The 26011-nt window shown below is 42.2% G+C and overlaps 1 protein-coding gene across 2 annotated transcripts in view; it reads left to right on the forward strand.

Moving 5' to 3' along the window:
• The first annotated feature begins 291 nt into the window (after positions 1 to 291).
• Positions 292 to 26011, forward strand: part of ARID3B (AT-rich interaction domain 3B) — a 49106-nt gene continuing 23386 nt past the window's right edge. For both annotated transcript variants that reach the window (XM_082841394.1, XM_082841395.1), the window contains exon 1: positions 292 to 1063. In XM_082841394.1, the coding sequence (XP_082697520.1) occupies positions 494 to 1063 (570 nt within the window). In that variant the 5' untranslated portion in view covers positions 292 to 493. The remainder of the gene's footprint in view (positions 1064 to 26011) is intronic.

Consider the following 26011-nt stretch of genomic DNA (forward strand, 5'->3'; position numbering starts at 1 on the left):
TAAACCCAGTTGCTTTTTCAGTAGTAAACAGATTAATGTTTGATAATGTTGAGGAAGAGAGATCAGAACACAGATGTTTGCAGACTCAATGTCATCTGGATTTACTTCGTTTTAAACCCACAGTAGTCCACCGCAGCTGAGATTCATACTGTATTTCTCCTCTTAAATCCTGTTCCTCTTCTGCATACTTTTCCTTACCCAACTCCCACCACCCCCTACCCTGCCCAACCCCCACCTCAAACTCCCACCACTTACTCATCTTAAAACTCAGGTTTACGGGCATATGTTTAATGCTCAGAACTCATACCCTTTACTGGAGAAAAGAAAACCTTTTTATACCTGCTTTACATTGTTGGTTTTTTTTTTTTTTCCTTTTTCTTTTCTCCTTCTTTGTGGTTTCTATTAATCACTTAGAGGTTTACACCCAGTGTGCCTGCCGGGCTGTGCCCAGGTTCAGAGCCATGCCAATCGGTGGGTGAAGCTTGAGGCAGTGATGGAGCCACTGCAGCCTCAGCAGAAGCAGCAGCCGCCGCAGCAGCAGCCACCGCCGCCGCCACAGCCACCACACCTGGCTCCTCTGCAGATGGATGCCAGAGAGAAGCAGGTTCAGCAGATGAGAGAAACCCCGTTCTTGTATGCCCAGAAGCTGGTCACACAGCAGACTCACCTTTCTGCCACACCTGGGAGGCCTTCTGGCAGCCCTGCCCTGGGTCCCTTAGCCAGAGTTCCACCAGCCCCAGCAGTGGCCCGAGTGTTTGAACGGAGCAAGGTGAACTCAGAGCCTGAGAAAGAGGAAGGAGGTTTGGAAGATGAGGATGGGGATGATGAAGTTGCAGAGGTGGCTGAGAAAGAGACCCAGGCTGCTTCAAAATATTTTCACGTGCAGAAGGTGGCTCGCCAAGACCCCAGAGCCGCACCCGTATCTGGTCTGCTTCCAGCGCCAGGGCTCCCACCACATGGACAGCAAGCTAAAGAAGACCATACCAAAGATGCTCCTAAGGCCTCAGCTTCAGTCTCCACAGCAGGGCAGCCGGGCTGGAATCTGGATGAGCAGCTCAAGCAGGTCAGTCTTTCTGGTATGGGGGCATTATTTGTTCTCCCTAAAGGCTAGCCAGGGAGAGGTACTGGACTGCCAGGGTCTGTGCCAGTCTGTGCCTTCTCAGCCTACTTCAGTGACCAGCAGCCTAGACGTGAATAGACTGCGTTTTTTCCTCATAGTTGTTTTCTTGATTAGAGCAGTGAAATGTGTAAGTTACTCCTAATATAGATTGTTCCAAGTTTAATATGAAAGACCAAGTACAGTCTTCTTTTGTTTAAAGGAAGAATGAGGTTGCAACAGTGTTATGAGGGATATCTAAAAATGAGATGTGTGGCTCTAATTTCAGTTTTTCTAGTAGTAGTTTGATAAGAGAACAGTCTTGCCTAACACAGTGTCTTAGCTCCAGGCTAACCCAGGATCATGCTTTTTAAGGTCAGTTTTGCTGTTTTGCTCCTAAACATAACTGATGAGAACCTTTTGCATTGTGTATATTTTCCAGCAAAGAGCCTTTAGACATGATTTCATTTCACCCTTATATCACCTCCTTTGAAACAGGGCAGGGTAGACCTCACAATTCCCTTTTAATTTTTTTACTTTTTTTTTTGCTGTGCTGTGCGGCTTGCAGGATCTTAGTTCCCTGACCAGGGATTGAACCCAGGCAGTGAAAGTGCAGACTCCTAACCACTAGACCTCCAGGGAATCCCTCACAATTCCCTTTTGAGCCAAGGCAAGCTTCAGTGATTCCCAAACATGGCAGAACATCAGAGTCATCTAGGGAGTTTTTAAAACTATAGATTCCAGGGTCCTAATGAATTATCCTAGGGGGTAGAGCCTAAGGAATCTGTGCTCTTTGCCTTCTAATTCTTCTTGTGTTTCTGACTTGCCATGCCGCTTTTCTTCACCCAAAGAATGGGACTGATGATCAGTTCTTCCAGGCTAAGTGACTTGTTGGTGATTAGACAGGGAGTTCATAATAAAGCCGGTAATATTTGGGTACTTCCCATAAGCACATACACTCCATGTGGTCCAGTGGTGCTGTTGAGAAATTAGTTGTGAAGGGCTATGGATTTACACAGGGCATCCGAGAAGTCATATGAGAAAGGTCCTTTGCAAACTGAAAACTCAGCATCTTTCTATCAAGGCGCCCTGCCTATGCAGTTGATCTGAGTTTCACAGTAGCAGTGTTTGTAGTAGATCCCAGAGCCAGCAAGGTGGGGTTCAAATCCCATCTCTTCCATCTATTACCCTTGTGATCCTTTGGTAGGGCTCAATTCCTTTGAGCCCTCTGTGAAATCAAGATAACGAAGCCTACCTCCAAGGATGTTGTGAGGATTAACAGAACCAGCATGTGGTGGGTAGTAGTGCTCCAGGTGCTCTTTCATGCAAACAGTGCCATCCTCTGCTGCACCCACACAGACATGCTCGGAAGCAGGGGAGACGCTGAGACGCACAGAGGTTTTCCCTCAGATCACCAGGGAGGTAGTGGCAGAGCTCGGACTAGGATCAGAGAATGCCAGCTTCCCCGACAGCAGCAGCCTGGCCGCCAGCCCAGATCCGCCTCCCGGCTGATTGCTTTGGTTTAGCAAAACATCTGTGACTTGCCGGCAGCCCCCGCACTGCTGTGTGGTTGGCAGAGTTCCATGCTGGCCGCTGAGTCAGCTCCTAGTGGGATCCCGCCCTGACAGCACTGGGAAAGTTCAGGCCCGAGGTGGCTGGGCTGCCCCCGCCTTGGCAGCTGGCCAGCCTCTGCGTGTGTGCGGTCGTTCCTAGAAAGTACAGCCTCGTGCGAGGAACAAGTGGAGCTCCAGAGCCTGTCTGTCTTCAGGAAGTGCAGCAGGTGTTGAGGTCAAGCCATTAGAGCTTTGAAAAAAGACACTCTGCAGAAGTGGCGTGTGTGTGCACACACGTGTGCGCCATGCAGGCACCCAACACTGGTTCTAGACAGCATCAGCCCCGTGGCTGCACAGCTCAGTGCTTGGGAGGCTGGCTGTTGGCTTCTGAAACCCTTTGAGTTCATTTTAAGTTTCCGAGGCATACTCACTAATTATAGACTGCCTGGCAGAGCACCTGCCAGAATGTTTTTAAATGCCAGCGTAGCTGAGGCCTAATCTCGCACCCTAAATTTACCCTCCCCCTGGATTTGGAGATCAAGAGCTGGGTTAGGGGGTCACTGGGTAACGATGACTTTAAACCTTAGATGTGTACCTTCTTTTCTCCCTTTGAATTTAGTTTTTCAAGATTGATTTGGTCTGTGCCCTCCTCCTTTATCTAATCCTTCTCCTAACAGTGGTAAATAATGTGCTTGGGGATTTTTAAAATGTTTTAGTTGTGCTTTGGAAGGGGGACTAAAAAAAAAAATATCCTAACGGAGAGCCTTTAGAAACTACTACAAACTGTGAGACTAGCTTTTCTTAAAAATTATTCAAAGTCTTTTGTTTCTTATGCAGTTAACTTCCAGAGAGCGGAAAAAGATCTTATTAATGGGTGACGGTGTCCATTTTGTTCTTTCACATAAGAAACTTTTATCAAGGCTTCTTTAGGCCAGGCCTCTGCTCCAGGGGCTAAGGCATGCTTCTCCCTTGAAGAGCTCACCAGCTAGGTTTAGCAGAGACAGTGTGGGAACTCAAGGGGGATTGAGTCTTGGGTTGCAACAATTTTGCTCTGTCCTGACTCAGTTAAAGCCCAACTGTCCAGTCTGAGCTATGCTGCAGATATTTTAAAACAGAGTTTTGTTTCAGATATTCATACACCAAGATAAAGTTGATTTTGTCTACAGCATAGCTAACATAGCTTGGTAAATCAACAGAAATACTCAAAAGTATTTACAAGATTTGGGGCTGGTGTGGGGGCCGCAGCGGGCATCTGCCAACTGCAAAGCAAAATTTGGAACGCTTAAGGGCTCCACAGATTATCTTTTGTTTCTGAAATCACATTCTTATAACGTGTAAAGTCAAAATTATTTCATGTTTTCTCCTTGAAGAAACTCTTAGAAAGTAATTTGCTTCTCAAGGCCTGGATTGTTAGAAAGAGTGTGGCATCCTCTGACACCAGAGCGATGGGAAGATGGATAACGCCATTGAGCCAAGCTTCTAAAACCCATCAGATTTCGATGGGCAGAGTAAATAATTGTAAAACAAGACAGCAGAGAGCTGAGTGTCCCTTCTCTCAAGGGAGATCAGTAGAAGCCTGTCAACATACAACCAGCTAGGGGTGTTGCTGGCCTGTTAGGGGTGGTCTTCTGTCCTTCTGGAAAGAGAGCAGTTCAGGCAGTGCAGGCTTTGTCTGTCTTGAGCCCATTAATGGAGCCAGTTTTCCAGAAGGGCATAGACTCCTTCCCATAGGATAGGAAGGAAGATGAATGATGGCTTAATGGGCATATGAGAGCCAGAGAGTGTGTCTGATTTTCTGTGTATGTTGGCAGTCTCTTGGATTACTGAGTGTGAGAAGGAGGAAGGTTGACTGACTGCTTGGTCTCCAGAATCCATTACCAAGAGTAATGAGGTGGTAGTGAGGTGTGGTCTCTCGGGCTAGGCCTACTAGTAGTGAGGTGTGGTCTCTCGGGCTAGGCCTACTAGTAGTGAGGTGTGGTCTCTCGGGCCAGGCCTACTTTTCTGGGTGCGTACTGCATGTCTTTGGAACATCTGATGCTTTTAGTAAAGATTGTGCAGACCATTACCTGAAAATAAATAAGATCATGAGCTTTCTCCACTTTCTTTGTAAGTCTACTTTGCATGGCCTTAGCTCCGATATTCATAGTGGAATCCATCTAGATCAGTGTTTCTCAGTTGGAGGTGATCTCCCCAACCCCTCCTTCTCCCAAGGGATATTTGACAAAGTCGAGAGATATGTTTAGTTGTCATGACTGGGGCAGGTGGAGCTGTGCTGCCGACATCGCGTGGGTGGAGGCCAGGGATACTACTAAACGTCCTGCAATGCACAGGACAGTCCCCCACAACAAAGAATTTTCTGGCCCCCAAATGTCAGTAGCGCCAAGGTTGAGAAACCCTGCTTTAGACTGTGTAATTAGAACGAGAACATATGCTGTGCTTTCAGACACTGCCCTAGATTCTTCCTTTGTGTTTTGGTCCTGGTAACTGAAGTGTTTGGCAACTTTGAGTTTTCTTCACTTCTGTTTTCAGTATCCGTGTTGAGTTTTTGTCTTCTGTCGTCATCTGGTGAGCAGACTGTCCATCACTCGGGGGAGGATTGGGACCTAGGACTTGCGCTCTCTTATTTGGCTCTGTCAGTGGCTCTTCAGCCTGGTGTTCCATGATATCTAAGATGTCAGTGGTGACTTGTGAGAGCGCTCGGTCGCCCTTCTAGACTTTAACCCCAAAAGGTCAAGGCATAAATACTCAGCAAACTTGTTATGTAGTAAAAGATGTAATTATTAAGTCAGCATTGGTTTTGGAGCCAAAAGATGTGGATTTAGATCCTAATTCCACCACTTGCTTGCTATAGTGCTTGGCACAGATGTCCTACCCTACCTTTCTGAACCCATGCATACATCTCTCCCAGAGGATGATAATCCTCTCTTGCCATCCTCAGGGAGGAATTTTAAAGATATTACAAAGATGGAAGAAGAAAATGAGTGTGAAAGATCTTTGTAAAATTTATACCATTAGGCAAAGATTAGGTTGAATGGTCATTAGCATCTAAATACTTTTTGAAGCTGTAATTTTTCAATTTTTACTATCTTTGTAGGGTAAGATGTTCCATAAATCTTAGTGCTCTAAAGCAACTCCTTTTCAAATTTTCTGGAACTGTGACCAAACTCTAGTATTCTAGGGTTCTCTGAAGCATTTCAGGATTATGTGAGTTAAAGCCATTGCACTCTTGAAGCTGCTTCTTTCCATATTAAAATAGGGATATTTCTCCTTTAGGTAGAAGTAAGCTTTATTTATGTTGAATTCTTATAAATACATGATTAGGGACTTAACTTGGGTCTTTATCTTTCTTAGCAAAGACTAATCCCTCCATGTGTGTCCCAGATCCCATCCCCTCCTAATTTTCAGGGGCCTGCTTCATCAGTGAACCCATTTCCCTGACTCTTGGAACTCTCTTCTGAAGTTTATTCCACACTAACACATGTTCTACTATCCCCAAATTAAGAAAAAAAAAAGTCTCCTTTTAATCAGTAAATCTGCCTGATTTGATTGCTACCAGGCAATGAGAAGTCACTTTTTATTTTTTTAATTTTAATTTTATTTTTTTTGGCCATGCCACTTGGCTTGTGGGATCTTAGTTCCCTGACCAGGGATCAAACCTGGACCTTCTGCAGTGAAAGTGTGGAGTCCTAACCACTGGACTGCCAGGAAATTCCCAAGAAACCACTTTTTAAAAACTTTCCCTTGACTGCACATCTCTTTCCAACATGTTCTGTAGTCCTGACTATCCATGCATTTACCACAACAAAGCCTGTCAGAAATCGTTTGCACTCCGTACCTCCACTTTGTCACCTTCTGCTCACCCTCAGCACACTTCAGTCTGGCCTCTCTCTCTTCCATATCCCTGAAGTTCCTCTTGGTAAGGCCTCCTAGTGATCACCATGTTTCCAAGCCCCGCCAGCTCTCACCTCATTTGATTTCTCTGCAGTATTGAGTTCAGTAGACTCCTCTCCTTGAAACATTTCCGTTTCTTCCTTTCTGTAGCCTCTCCATTGGCTTATTTTCTTTAACCTCTTTCTCTTCTTCTATCCAACCTCTAGAACTCCAAGTTCCCCAGGGCTCAGTTTTAAACCCTCTTCTTTATATGCTTTCCCTGGGCAATTTCTTTTACTTTCATGGCTTTAAGTACTATCCACAAGCCACTGACTCAATGTGCATTGTTTGAGCCCATGTTCCCATTCTGAGTTCAATGGATATATTCCCAACTACCTTCTTGGGATGTTTTGCTTAGATGTTTTACTGGCACCTCACGTTAAATACATGTAACTCTTAATTTCCAACCTACTCCCACGCAATTATTTCCTCTATTTTCCTTCTCTGTAAAGGGCATTTCTACCCACTTGGTCATTCATATCAGAAACCTTAGAGCTGACTATCTTTGTATACCTCCTACTCTGTCACTCCATCTGGTAATGCCCAGTTCATCACCAATTCTTATCAGTTCTCCCATCTAAATATCTAGAATCCTGCCACTTCTCTTCTCCACCATCACCTACTTGACCCACGCTTCTTACCTACTGTTGTAACTATCAACAAGTTTCTGTGTCTTCCCTCCTCCATTCTCATTCTCCACACAGCAGCTAGAGTGATCTTCTAAAAACCAAATCAGATTATGTCACTACTTTAATGCCCTCGAAGTTTGTCATCAGTTGCTCTAATTGTAAAACCCCAAATCTGCATAATCTGATCCCTGCCTGCTTCTCCAGCCTTATTTTTGCCAGTATCCTGACCTATCACTGTACTCCAGTCACCCTGGCCTTCGCAATGCTAGTCGTTCTGCCTAAAACACTCCTTCACTCCTTCAGGCTCTTACCCCAGCTTCCGTTTTCACCTTAAACATCACTTTCTCAGAGGCACTGTCTTCACCTTTAGTGTAGGTCATGTTACAGGCATACCTTGGAGATATGGCGGATTCGGTTGTGTGTATCACAATAAAGTAAGTCACATGAATTTTTGGGTTTCCCAGTGCATATAAAAGTTATGTTTACATTATACTGTAGTCTAGTAAGTGTGCAAATAGCATTATATCTAGAAAAACAGTGTACATACCTTAATTAAAAAATGCTTTATTGATAAAGCATACTAACCATTATCTGGGCCTTCAGCAAATTGTAATCTTTTTGTGATAGTAACATCAAAGATCACTGATAACAGATCACCATAACATATAATAATAATGAAAAAGTTTGAAATATTTCGAGAATTACGAAAATGTGACACAGAGACATGAAAGTGAGCAGGTGCTACTGGAAAAATAGCACCAATAGGTGTGCTCCAGGGAGGTCTGCTCGGTGCTTTGTGACGGCCTAGAGGGGTGGGACAAGGAGGGTGGGAGGGAGGCTCTAGAGGGAGGGGATGTGGGGATGTATGTATACTTACAGCTGATTCACTTCGTTGTACAGCAGAAACTAACACAACATTGTAAAGCAAGTATACTCCAATAAAGATAAAAATTAAAAAAATTGGTGTGCTCAACGCAGGGTTATCACAAACCTTCAGTTTCTAAAAACAATGGAGTACCTGCAAAGCGCAGTAAAGCAAAGCACAATAAAATGAGGTATGCCTGTATATGTTGTCACTGAACATTATACTTTGTGTGGTTTATTTGTTTGATATGAGTCCTGTAATAGATGGTAAGCTCTAAGAGGACGGGGACCTTGTCTGTTTTGCTCATCATTGTGTCCCAGCACCCAGCAGAATAATGTCAGATAATAGGTGCTGCATAAATATTTGTTTCCTCTGCTTTCTTTTAATTTGCCCTGGTTGTTTTTTTTTTTATGTGAAGAGCACCATTTCATTTCTTTAAAAAAAATGCTTTTTTTTTTTAAGAGCAGTTTTAGGTCACAGCAAAATTGAGCAGAAACTACAGTGATTTCCCATATACTCTCTGCCCCCACGCATGCACCGCCTCCCCCCATCAAAATCTGCACCAGAGTGCTGCATTTGTTATAGTCGATGAACCAACACTGAACCATCATTATCACCCAAAGTCCATAGTTTACATTGGGGTTCACTCTGTGGGTTTTGACAAATGTATAATGACATGAATCTACCATTATAGTAACATACAGAGCAGTTTGGTTGCCCTAAAAATCCTCTGTGCTCCAGCTATTCATATCAACCTTTTCAGATTGACTTCTTTCACTTAGTAATATGCATTTCAGTTTCCTCCATGTCTTTTCATGGCTTGATAGCTCATTTCTTTTTAGCACCAAATAATATTCCATTGTCTGGATGTGCCACAGTCTGTTTATCCATTCAGCTACTGAAGGACATTTTGGTTGCTTCTAAGTTTTGGCATGTATGAATAAAGCTACCATAAACATCTGTGTACAGGTTTTTGTTAGACATAAGTTTTGAACCCATTTGTGTAAATAACAAGGAACATGATTTCTGGATTGTATTCAAAGAGTATGTTTAGTTTTATAAGAAACTGTCAAACTGTCTTCCAGAGTGGCTGCACCATTTTGCATTCCTACCAACAGTGAATGAGAGTTCCTGTTACTCCACATCCTTGCCAGCATGTCGTGGTGTTAGTGTTGGGGATTTTGGTCATTTTGTTTAAATTGAATTTTCATTGAGATAATTGTATATTCACGTGCAGTTCTAAGAAATAATTTAGAGAGATTCCTGTACACTTTGTCCAGTTTTCCCCCAATGGTAACATTTCATAAAACTGTAGTACACTGTGACAGCCTGGATATTGACATTGATATGATCCACTGATCTTATTTAGATTTCCTAAGTTTTACTTGTACTCTGTGTGTCTGTCCTGTTTTTAAGCCTATTTAGTTGTATGTTTAACACATCTGAAATTCTTTTTACTTAACAAATGCATTTGAAGCTGCAGATTTCTCTCGAAGTTGCTCTTTTGCTGTATCCCACAAGTTTTGATATGCAGTGCTTCCATTGGTTAGTACTAAACGTTTCAAAATTTCAGTTGTGATTGATTCTTTAACCCATGAGTTGTTCGAAAGTATTTTTTAGTTTTCGAATACGTGGGTTTTATCTTTTTAAAAAATATTATGGCTTATAATTCAGCTCTAACCATCGTTGTAGGAGAACTGGTGCGTTATCAGTTTTCTGGAATTTGTTGTGATATCCTTTGTGTTGGCCTTGTGTATGATCAGTTTCTTTAAATTCTCCATATGTGCTTGGAAAGAATGTATATTCTATGTTTAATAGAGGTTGGGTTGTATATCTGTATGTTGGATCAAGCTTTTTAATTGTGTTATTCAGATCTTCCTTATCCTTACTAAGTTTGTGTGATCACTTTCAGAAAGAGGTGAATTTAAATATTCCGGTGTAAGACTAGCTTTCTTTCTTTCTTTCTTTTTTTTTTTTTTTTTTGCAATACGCGGGCCTCTCACTGTTGTGGCCTCTCCCGTTGTGGAGCACAGGCTCCGGACGCACAGGCTCAGTGGCCATGGCTCACGGGCCCAGCCGCTCCACGGCATGTGGGATCTTCCCGGACTGGGGCACGAACCCATGTCCCCTGCATCGGCAGGTGGACTCTCAACCACTGCGCCACCAGGGAAACCCATGACTGGCTTTCTTTTGATTAGTATTAGTGCATTTTTTCCTTGTACATTCCAGTCTTTATATATTGAGACCACATACAAAAGACCTATAATCTGTCTTTTTTATTAGGTTAATTTAATTTAATCCATGTAGTTATTAGAACTGGTGATACATTTGGACCTATTTCTGCCCTCTAACTTTGGTTTTCCAGTTTAACCATACTTTTTCTTTGCTTCTTGTTTTCTCCTTTCCTGTCTTTTGTTCGTTTGATTGAATATTCTTTTCTTTTTTTTTCAATTAATGAAGTTATTTATTTTTGGCTGTGTCGGGTCTTCGTTGCCGTGCGCAGGCTTTCTCTAGTTGGGGCGAGCAGGGGCTACTCTTCTTTGTGGTGCACAGGCTTCTCACTGTGGTGGCTTCTCTTGTTGCGGAGCACAAGCTCTAGGTGCACGGGCTTCAGTAGTTGTGGCACGCAGGCTCAGTAGTTGTGGCTCACAGACTCTAGAGTGCAGGCTGAGTTGTTGTGGTGCAGCAGGCTTAGTTGTTCCACAGCATGTGGGATTCTCCTGAACCAGGGCTCGAACCCGTGTCCCCTGCATTGGCAGGTGGATTCTTAACCACTGTCTTTTTCTCCTTTACTGGCTTAGAAGTTATGTTTTCTGTTTCTATTCTTTTGATGATTAGATTTAAACTTTCATTACTGACTTTTTATACTGCTTTCTTTTTTATTAATTAATTAATTTATTTGGCTGCACGGGGTCTTAATTGTGGCACTCGGGTTCTTTGTTGCTGTGTGTGGGATCTTCGTTACGGCATGTGGAATCTTTAGTTGCGGCACGTAGGATCCAGTTCCCTGACCAGGGATTGAACCCAGGCCCCCTGCATTGGGAGTGTGGAGTTTTAACCACTGGACCACCAGGGAAGTCCCCTACACTACTTTTAAACAATATTAGGATCTCAGAAATTCTAATGTAGCTTCTGCCTCTCCACTTCCATCATCCAATATTCCAATTTGTTTTACCCCCACCCCCAAATTAGGGTTTTTTTTTTTCCCCTACCAGTCAATAGTTATTTAAACTTCCCAACAAGTTTATCCGTCTTTTTTTTCACCATTACTTCTTATATCCCATTCTTTCCCTTTGGGTTCAGTCTTCCTTTTTTAGTAACTCTTTTAGCAGAGATTTGTATATAGTAAACTCAGTCTTGGTATGCCTGAAAATGTTTTTTAAATGTATGTCTTTCTTGGGACTTCCCTGGTGGTGCAATGGTTAAGAATCTGCCTGCCAGTGCAGGGGACACAGGTTCAGTCCCTTGTCTGGGAAGATCCCACATGTCACGGAGCAACTTAGGCCGTGTGCCACAACTCCTGAGCCTGTGCTCTAGAGCCTGTGAGCCACAACTCCTGAGCCCACGTGCCGCAATTACTGAAGCCCACATGCCTAGAGCCCGTGCTCCGCAACAGCAGAAGCCACTGCAATGAGAAGCCCGCGCACCACAACGAAGGGTAGCCCCCACTTGCCACAACTAGAGAAAGCTCTTGAGCAGCAACAAAGACCCAATGCAGCCAATAAATAAATAAATAAAATTAATAAAAAATAAAAATAAATGTATGTCTTTCTTTATCTTGCCCTTATTCTTGTATGATTGTTCACAGCTTTAGATTCTAGATTGACCATTATTCATCTTAACGCTTTGAGGATATGATCCCATTTGTCTCCTAGCAGCTAGTTTTGCTCTTGAGAAGTCTATTATCAGTTTAATTGTCACTGTTGTGAATCTTTTTTTCCTCTTTCGTGGCTTTAAAATTTTTACTGACTCTGCTATTTTGCACTTGTACTAGTGTTCTGGGTTTGAACATATTTTTATTTACCCCACTTGGGCCTTGATCTGCTCCTTCAGCCTGATTTGTGTCATTTTTTTTTCTTGGCTGCTATTTTTCCTTGACCACTGTTCCTTTTTTTTTTTCTCTTTAAAAAATATTTATTTATTTGGCTGTGTTGGGTCTTAGTTGCGGCACACGGGCTCTTTGTTGCGGCACGCAGGCCTCTCTCTAGTTGTGGTGTTTGCGGGCTCCAGAGTGCGTGGGCTCAGTAGTTGCACCCTGTGGGCTTAGTTGTCCCACAGCATGTGGGATCTTAGTTCCCTGACCAGGGATCAAACCCATGTCCCCTGCACTGGAAGGCAGACTCTTAACCACTGGACCACCAGGGAAGTCGCTTGACCACTATTGTAACAGAAGTATTTGAACCTTCTCATTTAGCCTTCTTTGTATCCTTTCTTTTATAACCTTATCTCTTTATGTCTTTCTCCTGCATTCTGGAATATTTTCATATTCTGTTTTCCAGTTTCTAATTCTCTCTTCAGCTCTGTCTATACTACTTAATCACTTTGAAAAAAGTTTATCTTAATATTGTGTTTTAATATCTGTTCTTTTTTAGTTTTAAAAAATCTGCCTCTTCTTAACATACGGTTTCTATTTTTTCCTTTAGCTCTTTGAACATCTTTAACTTTTTTTTTTTTTTGCGGTACGAAGGCCTCTCACTGTTGTGGCCCCTCCCATTGCAGAACACAGGCTCCAGACATGCAGGCTCAGTGGCCATGGCCCACGGGTCCAGCCGCTCTGCGGCATGTGGGATCTTCCCGGACTAGGGCACGAACCTGTGTCCCCTGCATCGGCAGGCGGACTCTCAACCACTGTGCCACCAGGGAAGCCCTGAACATCTTTAACTTTTAAAAAACTTTATATGGACTTGTTAAAACTCTTTATTATGGGAATTTCATATATACAAAAGAAGAGAATGGTAATGAACCACCTGTGTCCTTTGCCCAGTTTTTAGCAGTTACCGACCAACATTCTGCTATTGTTTAAACATGCTTGTTTTTGTTTTTTTTAATAAATTTATTTATTTTATTTATTTATTTTTGGCTGTGTTGGGTCTTTGTTGCTGCACGTGGGCTTTTTCTAGTTGCGGCGAGCAGGGGCTCCTCTTCATTGCAGTGCGCAGGCTTCTCGTCGCGGTGGCTTCTCTTGTTGCAGAGCATGGGCTCTAGGTGCATGGGCTTCGGTAGTTGTAGCATGTGGGCTCAGTAGTTATGGCTTGCGGGCTCTAGAGCACAGGCTCTGTAGTTGTGGCACACAGGCTTAGTTGCTCCACGGCATGTGGGATCTTGCTGGACCATGGCTCGAACCTGTGTCCCCTGCATTGGCAGGTGGATTCTTAACCACTGAGCCACCAGGGAAGCCCTAAACATGCTTGCTTTTTATTTTTTTAATTTTTTGCGGTACGTGGGCCTCTCACTGTTGTGGCCTCTCCTGTTGCGGAGCACAGGCTCCAGACGCCCAGGCTCAGTGGCCATGGTTCATGGGCCCAGCCACTCTGCAGCATGTGGGATCCTCCCAGACCGGGGCATGAATCTGTATCCCCTGCATCGTCAGGAGGAGTCTCAACCACTGCACCACCAGGGAAGCCCCAACATGCTTGTTTTAAAGATGCTTTTAGAATGTGTGTATGTGTATAACTGAGTCACTTTGCTGTACAGTAGAGATTGGCACAACATTGTAAATCAACTATACTTTGATAAAAAAAAAATTAAAGATGCTTTTCGATTATTTTATTATTACCTCTAATTCTTGGGGTGCAAGTTATCCTTGTGTCGTGTTACTCTCCCCTTTGATGGTTTGTTTCCTCTTGCAGTGGTTTGTTTTTGTTTTTCAATGTAATCCTGTTTTGAGTTGGGATTTGTTTCCATGGGAGTCCCATGTGTTTTGGATTATGGAAGCATTCCTAAGGGGAGCTTTGTTTTCTCCCCTGCTGGGGCCCTACAAGTTTAGCTGGTTGCCATTGGTTTGGGGTATGAATTTGGAGTTTACATTTGTACCTGGTGAGAGCCTGGGTTTCCATTTCTTATGGACCCTCTTTTTCCATGTGGACCCCAGCTTCTTCTCCAGGTTGGTGGGCAGCTTTTTAGGCCCTAGTTCATGGGAGGGTGGAAGCGTAGTCCTTCCTGGCCTCTGGCTTTATGCATTTATCTCAGCTCTGGTTCCTGGCATGCAGGAGGCCTGCAGCCTGGACTCTTCTCCCATAGGGGTGATTAAATCCCCAGTCCTCAGCCCTCAGCTGTTAAAAACTATATCTAGGTCCCTTTTCCCTTGAGCCCTTCAGCTTCGGTGCCTGCTCACTGCTCTCTGATTCCTTCCTTTTTGTTTCTGGCACTGTGGGCTCTTGGTTTCAAGCTTAGCTATGTGTGTAAGGGGTGTGGAGTGTTAAATTTTATCTAGCATGTCTAGTGAGGTTTTCTTTGGAGACGGGGAGGTGGTAGAGTTGCTCCACATCAGACTATCCTCGCTCATGATTCTGTTTGCTACTTTGGTTTTTTGCTTGTTTGTTTTTGATTTTTAATAGCTTGGACTTTTAAAAATCTCTCCTGTGCTGGAGATTTGCCTTATTTCAATGAGTTGTGTGAAGTAAGCCCTGATATTATCCCCCCTTTACACGTTTGTTTTATTTTACAGATGAGGAAAGAAGGGTGAAATGGGCTGCTTGTGGTCTCAGAGTTGGGAAGCTGGGCTATGAACACAGGTGGTCCGACTTCTGCCTCCATGCCTCTCCTCTTCCTATTCCAGAGAGAGCAGGGCAAGGATAATCTTTTCTCAGTGGTTTCATTACTCTAAAAGTAACTGTATTTTTTCTGATTTTCCAAGTAATTCAGACTCATTTTAGAGAATATAAAAATTTGTAAAGAAGAAAATATAATCACCACAACCATATAACTTAGGTATAAATGTAAACATTTTCTTGTATTTTCTTTGTGTTTTGTTTTAAATGCCTATTACAGACATATTTTTGGGGTTTTATTTTTGTGCCCAACCTTTATTACCTAACAGCCCATGAGCAATTTTTATAAAGTGTTTATTATTTTAAAGTGTTATTTTAAAATAGTTTAATTTTTAAAAAACATATTACCGAAGTTATATTGACTCAAATAATTTTTAAAGTACAGAAATGTGTAAAGTAAAAGTCGGCCTTACTTTCCACAGGTCATTGTTGTTAACAGTTTGGCCTATACCTTTTTAGAGCTTTTTCTTTTCACAAATACATTTGCTTGTTTTTAACAACTTACTTTTTTATTCAGGAGTTTTACAACTTTTTTACTCAGTATTATGACTGTACTTTGATGCGTGTTTATAAAGATTTATTTATTAATGTTTTTATAAACATTAATAAATGTTTATAAACATTTATTAATGTTTATAAATAAATGAGATATAAACATTTCATATCTCAAAATTATATAAGTAATGTGAGTAGATCAATATCTACTCAAATATCTCAAAATTATATAAGTAATGTGAGTAGATGCTCATGAAAAATTGAAACAATATAGGAAAATACAGAGTGAAAACTTATAGTTTTAAAACATATTGTAGTGTTCTGTTGCCTACTCTGCTCCCTCCCATCCCAGAGAAGGCCACAGTTAGGCATGAATCAGCTTCTGTGGCTGTTTCTGTATATTTACCTATTTAATGTGTAGTCACAGAATGTGTGAGAGTATGTGTGTTTAGTATAAATACAAACTATCTTTGTAGATGTCCTTTGACCCTTTGCCATTCTGTCTGTATTTCTATGGTAGGATAGATTATTCTAGAAGTTGAATTTGCTGTATCAGAGGGTATATGTATATTACTATCTTTTCATATGTTTATTTACCTTTGTATTTGTTCTGTGACTTAACCTGCTTGTAGCCTTTGCCCATTTTTCTTTCTTTTTTTAACTGTGAAAAGCGCATGAGATTTACTCTAACAAAGTTTTAAGTGTATAGTTCACAGTATTAACTGTAAGCATAATGTTGTACAGTAGATCTTTAGAACTTTTCCATTTTGCATGACTGAAACTTATACCCATTGAACAGCAGCTTCCCATTTCCCATCCCTCTCCCCTCAGCCCCTGGCAACCACCATTATACTTACTGCTTCAGTGAGTTTACCTACTTTAGATACTTCATATAAATGGGAGTGGCTTATTTCACTTTATTTACATTTATTTAAATTTTTATTGACATGTTTACATTATTTAGCATAATGCCCTCCAGGTTCATCCATGTTATCACATATTGCAGAATGTCCTTTTTTGTGACTGAATAATATTCCATAGTGTGTATAAACCACATTTTCTTTATCCATTCATCATTGATGGACACTTAGGTTGATTCTATATCTTGATTATTGTGAATGGTGCTGCAATGAGCATGAGAGTACAGATATCTCTTCAAGATCCTGACTCCAGTTCTTTTGATTAAATACCCAGAAGTGAATATTGCTGTATCATATGGTAGTTCTATTTTTTATTTTTTCAGAAATCTCTATACTCTTTCCCACCAACAGTGTACAAGGATTCCAGTTTCTCCACATCCTCTTCAATACTTGTTAATTTCTGGCTTTTTGTTTGTTTTTTATAATGGCCCTCCTAGCAGATGCAAGGTGATATCTTGTGCTTTCAGTTTGCATTTCCCTGATGATTAGTGATGTTAAGCATCTTTTCATATACATGTTGGCTATTTGTGTGTCTTCTGTGGACAAATATCTATTCAAGTCTTTTGCCCACTTTTTACTTGGGTTATTGGTTTTTTGCTGTCAAGTTGTAGGAGTTCCTTATATCTTTTGGATATTAATCCCTTATCAGATGTATGGTTTGCAGATATTTTATCCCACTCTCTAGGTTTCCTTTTCACTCTATCTCGTTTATCTCCTTTACTGTGCAAAAGCTCTTTACTTTGATGTAGTCGCATTTGTCTGTTTTTGCTTTTGTTGGCTGTACTTTTGGTGTCATATCTAAGAGATCATTGCCAAAACTAATGTCATGAAGCTTTCATCCTATATTTTCTTCCAGGAGCTTTACAGTTTCAGGTCTTACGTTTAAGTCTTTAATTTTTTTTTTTTTTTCCCTTAAGATTTTTTGATGTGGACCATTTTTTAAAGTCTTTATTGAATTTGTTACAATATTGCTTCTGTTTTATATATTGGTTTTTTGGCCATGAGGCATGTGGAATCTTAGCTCCCCGACCAGGGATCAAACCCACACCCCACACATTGGAAGGCAAGGTCTTAACCACTGGACCGCCAGGAAAGTCCCAAGTCTTTAATCATTTTGACTTGATTTTTTATGTGTGGTGTAAAATAGGATCCATTTTCATTCTTTGCATGTGGATATCCAGTCTTCCCAACACCATTTGTTGAAGAGACTGTCATTTCCCCATTGCGTATTTTTGGCATCCTGTCAAAGATCAGCTGACTGTATGTACGTGGGTTTATTGCTGGGCTCCGTATGCTGTTCCATTGGTCTATTTGTCTGTCTTTATGCTAATACCATACTGTTTTGATTACTGTAATATGTTTTGAAATCAGGAAGTGTGAGGCCTCAGATTTGTTCATCTTTCTCAAGATTGTTTTAGCTATTGGGGGTCCTTTATGGTTCCATAAGAATTTTAGAATTGTTTTTTCTCTTTCTGTTAAGAAGTGCCCTTGGGATTTTGATAGGGATTGCGTTGAATCTACAGATCACTTTTGGGTAGCATGGACATTCTAACAATATTCAGTTCTTCCAATCCAGTCCATGAACATGTCTTTCCATTTATCTGTATCTTCTTTGTTTTCTTTCAGTAATGTTTTGTAGTTTTCAATGTACAAATCTTTCATTTCCTAAGTTAGATTTATTCCTAGGTATTTTGTTCTATTTGATTCTATTGTAAATGGGATTGTTTTTCCTAATTTCCTTCTCAGGTTGTTTGTTGTTAATGTACAGAAACAAAGCTGATTTTTGTATGTTGATTTTGTATCCTGTAACTTTCTGGAATTCGTTTATTAGATCTAACAGTTTGTGTGTATGTTGTGTGTGTGTAATCTTTAGAGTTTTCTACATATAAGTGCATGTCATCTGCCAACAGAGGTAATTTTATTTTTTCCTTTCCAGTTTGGATGCCTTTTTACTTCTTTTTTTGCCTAATTGGTCTAGCTAGGGCATCCAGTACTATGTTGAATAGAAGTGGTAAGAGTAGGCATCCTTGCCTTGTTCCTGTTCTTAGAGGAAGAGCTTTTAGTTTTTCACCATTGAGTATGATGTTAGCTGAAGACTTTTCATATATGGCCTTTAAAATGTTGAGGCCATGCATTCTTTTCCTAGTTTGTTGAGTATTTTTATCATGGAAGGGTGTTAAATTTTGTCAGATTCTTTTTCTGCATCTATTGAGATAATCGTGATTTTTATCCTTTGTTCTGTTAATGTGGTATAGCACATTGATTGATTTTTGTATGTTGAATCATCCTTGCATCCCAGGGATCAATCCTGCTTGGTCATGGTATATGATCCTTTTAATGTGCTCTCAAATGTGGTTTGCTAATAGTTTATTAAGGATTTTACATCTGTATTCATCAGGTAGTTTTCTTGTAGTGGCATTTTTTGGCTTTGGTATCAGGGTAGTGCTGGCCTCATAAAATAAGTTTAGAAGTATTCCCTCCTCTTCAATTTTTGGGAAGAGTTTGGGAAGGATTGGTGTTTTAATTCTTTAAATGTTTGGCAGAATTTACTTGTGAAGCCATCTGTTCCAGGGCTTTTCTTTGTTGTGGGGTTTTTGATTACTGATTCAGTCTCCTTACTAGCTATAGGTCTCTTCACATTTTCTGTTTCTTCATGATTCGGTCTTGGTAGGTTGTAAGTTTCTGAGAATTATCCATTTCTTCTAGACTATCCAGTTTGCTTGCATATAATTGTTCACAGTAGTCTCTTATAATCCTTTTTATTTCTGTGGCATTGTTGTAATGTTTCCTCTTTCATTTCCGAATTTGTCTTCTCTTTTTTTCTTAGTTTAGCTAAAGGTTTGTCAATTTTGTTCATCTTTTCAAAAAACCAACTGTTAGTTTCGTTGATGTTTTTCTGTTCTCTGTTTTGTTTATTTCTGCTCTAATCTTTATTATTTCCTTCCTTCTGCTAACTTTGGACTTAGTTTGGTCTTCTTTTTCTAGTTCCTTGAAGTATAGTTAGGTTGTTTATTTGACATCTTTCTTGTTTTTTAATGTAGACTTTTATTACTACTATAAACTTCTCTCCTAATACTGCTTTTGCTGCATTCCATGAGTTTTGGTATGTTGTGTTTTTGTTGCCTTTACCCGGCTTTCTATTCTGTTATCTTTTTCTTATTGATATGTAGTAGCTCTTTTGCATAGATCCTTGTCTTTGTGTTTCAAGTATTTTTCACACTTGTTGGTCTTTCAACTTGATTTTAGTTCTTTCATCAGGTAGTTTAAATTTTAAATTTTTGATGTTGCTAAATCTATTGATTTTTTTCCCTTGATGGTTTCTGTCATACTTAAAAAGGCCCTCCCATCCCCAATATTATAAAATATATATAGTTATTATTTTATGGTTGTATTTTTTATATGTAGATACTAACTCCATCTTGAATTAATGGGAAGGATGTGAAGTAGGGATCAAACTCTTTTAAAAGGCAGTGTTAAATGGCTGCACAGTGTTCTGTCATGTGGATAGCACCTTCATGTGTTGCCTGTGCCCTTGTTGTCACACCTTTAGGCTATTGTAATTTTTTGCTATTAAAAATACAATCGTACTATATTTCTAGTTGCTTCTTTCAGGTAGATTCATAGCACAGAATTACAAGATCAGGAGAGACTAAGAAAGTAAGGCAGTTACAAGCAGGGACTTGAAGGTGCACTGCCTGCATTTGATTCTCAACTTGACACTCTTGGATCACTTTGCAGCCTTCTTCAAGTCACTTCCTTGTGTCTTCCTTGTTCCTTGGTTTTCTCATCTGAAAAATGAGGGTAATAATAGTACCCACCTCAGAGCATTGTGCTGAGGTTTTAACTGTTTAATGCTCATAAAACACGGGATAGGTCCTGGCACGTGGTTAAGTATTCAATTATTATTGGTTGTTGCTGCTGCTGTTGTTTTTATTGTGATGGGTATTTTAAGGCAAGTGACTTTCAGAAAAGGTCATGGTATTTTAATATTTCCCTATGGGAATATAGGAGATCCCATTGCCCCAATCCTTGTTATCATTGAATATTGTCATTTTTGTAAAGCTTTTCTAATTTTACATATGAATAACGGGCTCCTTCTTTGCCAGCCCGGGAGAGGGGGTGCACTTTCCTCTGTGTATCCTCTTGAACCTCAACATTAAACTGTTTTCTTTAGGAAATGGCTTATATTGCCTTCTAGATCCCTTTTATGGAGTTGTATTTTAGAACTTGAAGTCCACCTGCTTTTCAGTATGTGATTCCCCCCCCCCCCCAAATTCATCAGTTAGCCCGCAGCAGTTCTCCTAAGTTCATTCCTGTGGCTTGTTCTTCAGGTACTGATATTTATTTGAGCCCCTACCATCTGCCAGGCCCTGTGCCAGGTGCACAAGCCTCACAGAGGAGCAAGTTACTGTCTCTGTATGAGAGAGACTTAGCCTGGGTGAGGCAGCGGGCAGCACAGGGGCAGCTGGCCTCAGAGTTGGAATGTGTATACCGTAGTGCTGTCCCCCAGGGTGTGGGGCTGTGGGGTTGGGAGAAGCCCTAGGAGATGCTCTCAAAGTTGTAAACGGGGCTGACTCGAAACACAAAGTGCACCTGTGTGTTCTGCCTGAGGAGACCTTCTCTGTGGAATCCCACACTTGAAAAATTTTTTTTACTTTATAAAATAATTCATCATAGCATTTTTTTTTTTCGGTACGTGGGCCTCTCACTGTTGTGGCCTCTCCCGTTGCGGAGCACAGGCTCCGGACGCGCGGGCTCAGCCGCTCCGCGGCATGTGGCATCCTCCCGGACCGGGGCACGAACCCATGTCCCCTGCATCGGCAGGCGGACTCTCAACCACTGCGCCACCAGGGAAGCCCGGAAGAACACCTTTTTAAAAATGCTATGATGGGGCTTCCCTGGTGGCGCGGGTTCGTGCCCCGGTCCGGGAGGATCCCACATGCCGCGGAGCGGCTGGGCCCGTGAGCCATGGCCGCTGAGCCTGCGCGTCCGGAGCCTGTGCTCTGCAACGGGAGAGGCCCACGTACCGAAAAAAAAAAAAAAAAAGTGTCCTTCCTATACATTTAAAATATGTAGTTTGAAGAAAAAAGTTTGATGACACTTTTCTGAAGCACCAACTTCGGGCAGGTTTCTTGACTTCTCTTCTCAGACGAAGGTCAGATGAGGTGTTCTCCCGCTCAGCTCAGCTGTGGCTGAGCTGAGCTCTCCAGCTCTGGCTTTCTGAGCTCTGTGGTGTGAAGTGATGTCAGCAGCCATTACGGACGTTCATGTGGTAGGTAGTTCACGGGCTGGAATAAGCAGTGCTGCCAGCTTGAATTCTGCAGATAAAAGGAGCTGGGACTTTCCTCTGTGGCGCTCAGACTTAGACTTGGCTGGGCCACTTCACTCTTTGGCATAGAGGTGTCCTCATCACCAACAGTGCATTTTAGTTTTTCTTCCTCCTTTTGTAGAAACACCCCATTGCTGGGCAGTCTTCTTGATTATTGCATGGAGTGATTATATGCCTAGATGGACAGGTTGGACTGCCACCCTCTCTCCCCTCCCCCACCCTTCCTCCTTTCTACTGCTTAATCAGAAAAGTGTCCCCTGGCTCTTTCCAAGCCACCGAGTTTGAATTGATCTTTGTTGCTTGTAAGAGGTGGGGAGGCACTTTCTGGTTCCTGCTAAAGTTACCTGACAGCGGAAGGTGTGCATCTGATAATTATAACTCTAGTGCTTCCAAGGCCTGAGCGATTGAGCTAAGAGCAGTAATCCTGATCTTATCAGGAGGGTTTTGTAGTCCAACAGTGTTGCTTATAACAGTATCTGTTTTACTTCCTGGGGCTCCCTTCTCCTTTTAGGATTCTCCTATAATCCTGCCCATTACCCCCTTGTGCATGTCTCATTACCTCCTGGGATCATTTAAAACTGGGGGGAGGGCAGAGATGTTTTTCTTTTCTTCCTCCTGAGATCTGGGAATTGGACTTTTAACATTACAACATCATCAACCCGTCCAGTAGTAGGATAGTCACAAATGTGGTATAGATAATACCTACAGAGCCACAGGTGTAGCCAAAGAAAAGGTAGTTTATGTGTTGCTTATTAAAAAAATAATAACAATACTAACAACAGCACTATTCAGCCTGAATACTTTTGTTACACTTGGTATTTCAAAGTTATTAACTGATATCCACGAGCTTGGGATCAGCCCTTTGAAGTCTAGTGATTTAGCTAATGACTACTTTGAGGTTCAAGTCCCAGGAATTTGCCCAGATCCGAACCTTGGGTGGGATTCAGAATCTATTAGATTATGGAGAGTAGACGGAAAGGAAACACAGGAATGTTTGTGTCTTCAGAGAACACTCAAGAATCTCTATAAAAGTTGTGGTGTGTGTGATGGTGTTCTAAAGATGGGGCAGTTTCTGAGAAGTTTCAGAATATGGGGAGCTCAAGTGAAGAGTTAGTAGCTTAGCCTCTGCGCTTTAAACCTGAAGGAAGGGGTTAACTCTTGCCTTGGGGAGGAGTGAGGAATGGGAACTAAAATTGCTTTGGACATCTGAGCTGTGCTTTAATAAGATATTCCAGGTGGTCAAGGAGTAATCCTAAAATAGCCTAGATACTTAATTGCTTTTAAAGTCAGGCGCTCCTGTCTCTGGGGAGGTACAGCTCTAAGGAATGCAGTACTGGCTCCTAAGATCTTAGAGGCGTGGTCTGGTTGGGCTTTTTTTTTCAAATCCCAGTAAAAAAGCCCAAGGTACCTTTCTTGGGTCAGGAGATGCTGGTTAAATGTCTCTCTTCTCACTGGAAGTTTGGCAATAAGCCTTTGGCTCTTGCTGCTGCCAGTTGCCATAACTTGGCGTCCTCCAGGGCTGTGCGATTGTTCTTGTCACCCCTGATGCAACCCCGGAGACAGTGGTCTATTTTCATTAGTGCTCAAAGACCTCCTGCTTGATCCCCTGCCCAGCGTCTCTCCATTTTCATCAGAACATACCTTTCTCACGATACGATTCAGATTCATCCTTCTCTTTCTCTTTCATCCCCTCAGTCCAGATCCGGTTGATTCTCTGACTTGGCTGCTTCTTAAGACAGTCATTTCTCCCTGGTTCTACTGCTTTTCCCTCCCCCAACCCAGATTATCAGCGTGGGCTACTGCATAGCTGGCCAGCCCCAGTTCTGGCTTTCCCTCTCAAATCTTCCATACCGTTTACAGAAGTAATATGTGAACGTTGTAAATCATTACTGAGGAGCATTAAAAATATATTTTATTAAATGAAGAGTCATATTGCTCTCTTATATGGTGATTGTGTCAGTTCACTAAACTATTCTGTAATTTCAGTGCAGTCCGAATTTTCTTTGTTGCAGGGGGTGGGGAAGAAGCCAGTGATGGGTCTTGACAAATGATTCAGACGTTAATCTAGAAAAAATAAACAGTTTTTTAAATCGTCTCTCTCTCTCCCTCTCCATTAGACTGTAACTTCCAAGAAGTCAGAAGTTCTTATCTGTCTTGTTCTTTTTCCCTCAGAACCTTTCACAGTATCTAGTATATACTAGTGATCAGATGTTTGTATGTGAATGGACGTAAGGAAAAAATTGAAAAGTGAAAATCCCCCATGATTCCAATCCGATTAGGGGCCTATATACATTTGTATGTATATATTATGTATTTTCCAACAAAAATGGGTCATTAAAATCATCTAAAACACTGATTTAATCATTTATTTTTCTGTTCAGAAAACATCCACCGCCTCCCCCCTCTTCACAGTTCAGAGTTTAAATTTCCTCCTGGTATTCAAGGCATTTCACAGCCCGTTTCCACGTTAACTATTCAGACTTGCATCCTCCCTGCCAAAACATGCCTTGTTTATCCCCCACTCCATGCTCATTGAGACTGTAAATCTCTCAGCCCATTCTTCCAGGCCAGCTTCATCTCCACCTCTGGGCCGCCTCCTTTCTTCCACCTCCTGGGCACTTTGTGTTTTGGTACTTTGACTTGCTCTATCTATTAAGTGCTGCGTGTGTTCAGCTTGTTTTTCCAACTCTGTGGTAAAACTCCTGGTGTGGGAACCACTTTTTGGGGAGAGTGGGTAATTCTTCTCAGCAGCTTGCACATGCTCTAACTGGGGTGGGTTCTCAGGAAATCAGCATTGAATGAATTTGTCCTAGGCTCTTTGCTTCTCAGGACAGAAAGGGCCCCTAGGGGCCCTCTCATCCAGTCCTATCTCATGTTGGAATCCACACCATGACATCGCAGACAGATGGTCATCTAGGGACAGGAAGCTGCCCACCTCCTGCGAAGTCCCGCTCCATTATTGGGCAGTTCGGATTGTTAGAAGTCTTTCTTCTAATCGACCTGAAATCTTCTCCCTGTTAACTTTTGCTCAGTGACTCTAGTTCTGCCCTCTGGGGCTTTAGAGAAAAAAGGAAAAGGGGAAAAAAAAAAAAGACAACCCTGCTTCCTCTTCCACAAGGCAGCCTTTTAGGTTTTCAAGGATAGTGACCACATTTCCCCTTCCAGGGTTGAGGTGTTGAGGAAGCACTATTTAAATTTTGAGTAGCAGTCAGATTAGACTTTGATTTGTTGTTTTTTCAAGGCCTTTTATTTGCATGCTGGCCGTGCTAGGTGCCATATTCTTCTAGTCCCCTCAGAGGCATAACCACTTGTCTGTCTGTCTGTCTGTCTCCCTTCTGAGAGGAATGTGGGGGCTCCTCTTAGCCAGGATGTTCTGTGGAGGTAGTGGTAAAAGGTTAGCAGTTTTTGGTTTTTTTTTTTGTGGTACGCGGGCCTCTCACTGTTGTGGCCTCTCCTGTTGCGGAGCACAGGCTCCGGACGCGCAGGCTCAGCGGCCATGGCTCACGGGCCCAGCCGCTCTGTGGCATGTGGGATCTTCCCGGACCGGGGCACGAACCCGTGTCCCCTGCATCGGCAGGCGGACTCTCAACCACTGCGCCACCAGGGAAGCCCAAAGATTAGCAGTTCTTATTCCAGTACCCCCAGTAGCCCCAGATAAGTCTCCTGGGCAGATGCTGTGTGAGGGCTGGTTTTCTGTTGGGCTGCACCTCCCAGATGAAGCCAGTGAGAAAAATCAAGGAGCGAAAGAATCTCCCATTGATAGAGCTGTCCCAGGCCAAGACTTGGCATTTGTAGACATTCTGTGTACAGAGGACATTATTCTTCTTTTCCTCCCTTTCTCCCTTCCTGATGTCCCAACCCAGAACACTCTCTACTGTTCTTTCCACCCACGAGGCAGGGTGGTGTAACAGAGAGCCAGGCAGACCTGGGTTTTAATGCTGACGCTACCACTTGGGAGCTCTGAGACTGTAGGAAAGGTAACTAACCTACTCTTTGAGCCTTTGTTTTCCTATCTCCAAATAAGCACCTCTACATTGTAGAATTAAGGGAGAAAATGTTGGTAAGCTCCCAGTCTAGTCCTTGTTACACAGAAGATGCACAAACACTAGCTTCCTGCTCCGCTTTCTTCTTTCCCCAGCCTTCTTTCACTACCAATTTTGAGAGATTTACAGGCAAAACACCCGGTGGCCTCCCTGGGGAAAATGAGCTGAATGTGGGTATGGTAGCCAAAGCTAGCCGTGGGTGGGTATTTGGGAACAAACTGTCAGTTTCCTGTGAGCTCCTGGTGAGATCAAAGCCGTTAAATCTAGCTCTCAAGTAGGAGAGGCTGAGAAGGTCGTAAATGGCAGTGAGCGGCCGCTCTGGCTACTGTTGATCCCACACGTTACTCGGCGGTTGAATGCTGCTGCCTGCTGCCCACAGGG

Source organism: Leucopleurus acutus (assembly GCF_964270905.1).
Source record: "Leucopleurus acutus genome assembly, chromosome: 1".
Taxonomy (NCBI): Eukaryota; Metazoa; Chordata; class Mammalia; order Artiodactyla; family Delphinidae; genus Leucopleurus; species Leucopleurus acutus.